The 5,242-nt window shown below is 50.0% G+C and overlaps 1 protein-coding gene across 1 annotated transcript; it reads right to left on the bottom strand.

The window, feature by feature from the left end:
- Window positions 1-221: 221 nt before the first annotated feature.
- LOC124697287 lies at window positions 222-3,587 on the bottom strand. Its single transcript, XM_047229900.1, has 3 exons — window positions 2,862-3,587; window positions 1,733-2,015; window positions 222-618 (listed from the first exon to the last, which is right to left on the bottom strand). Exons 1-3 carry the CDS (start codon window positions 3,585-3,587, stop codon window positions 578-580), a joined length of 1,050 nt encoding a protein of 349 aa, XP_047085856.1. The 3' UTR covers window positions 222-577.
- Between the last annotated feature and the right edge of the window lie 1,655 nt (window positions 3,588-5,242).

The raw sequence follows: 5,242 nt of genomic DNA on the forward strand, positions 1-5,242 counted from the left end.
AAATGTAAACAACAAATATTATCGGTAACTTTTCCATCGGGGAAAAAAGCTTTTCGAAAAAAAGAGAGTAACTCCAAACATTCGCGTAAATAGGGATCAGTGATGTGTTCTTTGTAATCTTGCCATTTGTCTTGCCCCGAAATACAGGCTCGACTACTCATGAGATTTGGCTACTCTCAAAAGGCATCAAATACTCAAGCTGGAAATGAGAAAAATGACACTGAATAATGCAATCAACGACTTCGAGAGTAAGAATGTCGCGTTCAACAGATATAAAGAACGAGTGAAATCAACTATAGGCACTTTTAACACATATTCTTCCTACAGGCAAGCAGCAGCGATTAATTTCTCCGAAGTCTCAAAAAACACCAAAACAAACAGCATCGTCTCCTGGTGCTCCAAAAGTGAGGTAACAAAGAAGGGTGCATCACTTGGCACTGTTTCATAAACTAACTGACTGTTCTATAAGAAAAGTGAACTGCTAATCCTTGTCAGGCCATCACTGTGCTGTAAAATAGTGAAGGAGTTGACAGTACTATCCAGGGGAAGAATTGTTTGCAGATCCCACCATTCTCTTCTATTCAGCATCAAGATCTGGAAACAGTAGTCGGTCGTGCCCTGGAGCCGAGTGATAGAGATTAGGTCAGAAACAATAAGAAAAATAATCCAAGCCATGTATCAGGAGGTAGTGCACAAAAGATGAGCATAGACATTATCATGAAATATTACGTTCCTAACAAAAATCATATAACATGTCGTCGCTCATGGAATATGTATATGACAGTAACTCAAATGAAACAACATAACAGGATTCTATTTCAGAAACAGTTTGGCATTTGAAGTTTTAGAACAAAAGCATATAATATGAAGGAAGGAACAGCAGAATGTACATTGCCAATAGAGTAAGTTTGTGCTAGTTTAGTTCATTGGTTTCTCGGGGTTGATTACAGCATGAAACCAGGTAACCACAGGACAAAACTGGGTGTCATTAACAAAAATGTTTCCAGTCATCCAATATTTATGTATCAGCATAAGGTCATATGCTATTTAGCATTTTACATACGCCTGTATATCTGTACACTGGCTAGCTGGATACCTTTGAATGTCACTGTCAGCACACTTTAAACTAGTACAGCCCCAGAAGTCAGCAGTAGACTGAATATTTGCTGCTGCTGACAGCACATGCTTTGAGCCCGAACACACCTCAAAGTATCAAACGGGTGATTGAACATGAAAAAACTGGAATACTTAACATATGTTGACCATTAGTAATTTTATCCGGTGGATTCATTTTATACATGGAAGACCACAGAATGACAAACCAACTAATAAATATATTTTAAAAAGCAGATGGGAGTGATCGTCCCTTTAGACTAGCGTATTTAACCCACCAAATAGCTTAAGACAGTACTTATGTCAAATTATCCTGACCTAGCATAATGGAAATACAGGAAGTAATACACAGCTTTATGCAATCACATTATAACTCACATGTACTTGCCCATTAGGCATTTTAAGTTTCACATTCTACCTACACAGCAAGATGGCACACTACACATATCAGGTGAGCATACCTATTCTTAATTCTAATTTGACTCTTATTTCTTTAATTCCATCGATGTGACATAGGGACCAGTGTGATGAATGTATCCAAAAAGAAAAGGCATAGTTCCATCTTCCAACAGCAGAACAAACATGCAGAGTACTACTAAAAAGGAACAAACATCCTCACCTGCTGTACCAACCCTGAACACCACGATGTCAACGCGGTCGTCTCTATGGGGAAGGTCGGTGAGCAGAAGCGTGGGCTGCCCAAGGTTGCCTGCCTGAATAAAGAGGGTGATGTCCTGGAAGCTGACGCCGTCGCCCAACCGCTGTGCCAACTCATTGCCCAGCTCCATCAGACTCCTGCCACGGAACTGGATAGTTTCCCAGCCCCGGCCATCGGTGCTGCCGTTATCATCTGCCACAGCGCAATTGACTTCCATCTTCTCTGCAGAACCTGGGTGCCATAGCTGCCATGCGAATTGCAGAAGAATGCTTAGGCGACACAAAATAAGGCATAGGTGACACACATGATCGGTCCTCTAATAAAGAAACCAAGTCGCGAAATTAACACCTTAATCAACAAAGGGAGTAGTTCAGTTCCAAAGATCGATTTGAAGCATTTACAGGGCAATCAGAACAGAATCAAGAGTTTTGACAGTGCTAAGTACAATATTAGCTGTCATCAAAGGACACAATTATCAGATTTAAGCAAGGACCTCCTACGGTGATAACTAAGCAGGGGACGCCCCCATAGTACCCAATATGCAGCACGAATTGAAAGCTTATGATGCAAGACCTAGGTTCTAGTAATCAGCCAAAGCTGCACAGGTCGAAGAGACGCGGGCAAGAATTTGAGAACTGAGAAGCAACGGTGTGGCTGCTCTCGTTGCTGCTAGCGCTGGTTGCAACCTTATCCTTTGTGTTTAGTGACGTGGAGGGAATTAGATACGAATACGATAGTGATCATTCGCAAAAAAAAAAAAAATACGATAGTGGTCATCAAAGGATCCAATTCATACAGTGATAATTAAGCAGGGGACGTCCCCAAATTAGCTAATATGCAACACGATTGAAAACCTATGATGCAAGGCCTAGGTTCTAGCAATCAGCAAAAAATAGTCGATCGGTTCTGAAAGCAATGGATTCTGTTTGAGCAGACAATGCCGAGAATTGGCAATACAACTGGTGTACTGTGCAGCACTTGTTGCAACGTTGTCAGAAGCGATCCATAGCCTAAGTCCCAAGTACCAGAAGAATAGCCATGATGAATTGTGCACGGAGGAAGGGTTAAGACTTGAGGGTGATGAGCTTACAGCATCGGCGCCTCCTGGTCGCAGCTGGTACGGCGGCCTCTCGACCCTCAGCGGGATGACCTCCACCTCCCACTCCATCATCGAGGTGACGCGGGAGCGGTTGATGGCCTCGACGGTGACGCCCCTGTGCCACCGCCGGTACCGCCCGTTGGCCCGGAGCGCCCTGAGGTTGGCGGACGTGCCGTGGAGCAGCACGACGCTGCCGCCCTTCCCCGGGGTGGTCCACCACATGACGTGGGCGTCGTCCGGCCCGTCGAAGGCGCACTGCGCGGCGCCGCAGCCGACGTGGCCCTCGGGCGCCGGCGCGCGCGTGACGGCGAGGTGGCGGCCGTAGGCGCTGCGGAGCAGCACGTGGTAGTTGGTGTCGGTCTCGAGCACCTGCGCCACCCACGCCGTGTTGGCCATCTCGCGGCGGCGGTCCACGGAGACGCCCCGCCCCGTCTCGTCCGCGAAGAGGTACCCGCCGCGCCCGCGGTTGAGGAGACGCACGTACTGCCCGTCCTGGAACGGCGCCACGCCGACGTCGGACCAGCGGGACTTGCCGCCCACGGGCAGGGACGCCGAGCTGAACTTGGCGCGCGCCGCTGCCGTGCTCGCCGAAGTTGACTTGCTGGGCGCCGCGGCCCTCGCCGAACTCGACTTGCCGGGCGCCGCCCCGTTCTTCGAGCGGGACTTGGCGCGGTCCTGGTCCTCCGACGACGACATGCCGGGGAGGGACTGGATCATGCGCGTGGGGAACAGAGAGAGAGGGAGACGACGAGGAGGGAGGGAGAGAGGATGTTTGTTGTTGTTGCGGCCTGCGGCGGTTATCACTGTAGCGCCAATGCCAACGCGCAGCGTTTTAAATAAGCTTCCCGGACGCGGAGGGGCGGCGAACCCAAGGCGCGGGTTTCTTCCACTGACGCGTGGGCCCAACCAGCTGGCGCGCGCCACGTGGACCGCTCCAGGCTTGCCGAGTAAGAAGTTGACCCCGTGGGCGCGTCAATCCGCCGCCGCCTCTCCGACTCTCCGTCGCGTCGCGGGGTGTTCCTCGCCGGCGATTAAGGCACGTTTCCCCTGCCGCCGTCCTGCCCATGACGCCGGCAGGCGCTCCACGCCGCCGCCAGGACTCGCTCCTCGACTCGGAGGGATCTATCCGCGCGCGGAGGGCCGAGGGGAAGGGAGGCGGCGCGCGGGCTGCCGGAGGCGGGCGGGAGGGGGAGAGGGTGCGGTGGAGCTGGTGGTGGGGTGGGTAGTTGTTGAGGTTGAGGAGGGTGGTTGCCTGATTGGGGCAGAGGGACGGCGACCGGAGTAGTACCACTGCGGTACGTTGCTTCAACAGCGCTGCAGCGGTGTCGAGCGAAGGGAAACGTTGCAGGTGTGGCGACAGCACTGGGCCTTCGGTCTAGGGCGAAAGAGACGGACACCGGACTAGCTTGGACTTGCGGGGTCTTGCCGTCTTGGAATGGAGCGATCGGGTTAATGGTGTTGTAGGCCCAAGCAACTGATGCCTTTGCTGGGTCAAAGCCCAGGCGACCTACTTCTGCAGCCTCAAGTCTTTGAGATCGACACTCCAACCTCTCCCGGTCTTCTCTGCTGGAAGTTGACTCATCTAATCTCACTCCTTACTTACGGTAGCATAAATCATGAAGCAAATCAAATGGTATAGAATCTGATTGAGCACGAATTTAGTTCTCCGCTAACTGAGAATTAGCAAACCCCTTCCGAAATATATGTGTTGGTTGATTCGAATCCAAGCCATGTACTACGTGTGAGTCCAGTAAGATGGAGAGATGGAAACCGCCGCCACCCAGCGAGGTTTTAGTCAATGCCAACAGTGCACTATGTTCGGAGCAACCTTGATCGGCCATTGGAGCAGTCATCACAGATAACGGTGGGTAATGTGCTCTTGCCGTCAGCGAGCCGTTGAGGGGATTTCCTTCCTCTTAGATGGCCGAGGCCTTGGCACTTCTGCGTACGGTGAACGTGGCGGCTGAGCATGGCTACAACAAGGTGATTTTGCATCTGATTGTTTGTCCCTTATCCAACGTATACTATCGTCGAAACTTGACTGCTCATCGGTGGACACGGCGATAGGGGAGATCAAGAAGGCGGTGGCGAGCTTTGCCTTTGTCTCTTTTCGACATACGAAACGCTCTCTCAATGAAGAGGCATATATTTTGGCTAGGTCTTGTGATGTAACTAGTCTTGGTTTTAGTTCCATCCTGCACCAAATTCTACCTGGAAGACTATTTTTTATATTGACGTTATGTGATCAATAAAGTGCCGCTGTAAAAAAAGGTATAACGTTCTACGTATGATTTTCCTATTTGTGGGAATTATAATTAGATTAGTTCACAATCAACTTGTAGACAATTGAATTGCACCGTAATTCGTGATAA

Source organism: Lolium rigidum, chromosome 3 (genome assembly GCF_022539505.1).
Source record: "Lolium rigidum isolate FL_2022 chromosome 3, APGP_CSIRO_Lrig_0.1, whole genome shotgun sequence".
NCBI lineage: Eukaryota > Viridiplantae > Streptophyta > Magnoliopsida > Poales > Poaceae > Lolium > Lolium rigidum.

Excerpts from the sequence above, each read along its gene's own strand:
- LOC124697287 (XM_047229900.1), bottom strand. The coding sequence starts at position 3,587 with ATGATCCAGTCCCTCCCCGGCATGTCGTCGTCGGAGGACCAGGACCGC. Across the intron at positions 2,016-2,861 it reads GACCAGGAGGCGCCGATGCT|CTATGGCACCCAGGTTCTGC; the intron begins GTAAGCTCATCA and ends TTCGCATGGCAG. Across the intron at positions 619-1,732 it reads GTTCAGGGTTGGTACAGCAG|GGCACGACCGACTACTGTTT; the intron begins GTGAGGATGTTT and ends ACTCGGCTCCAG.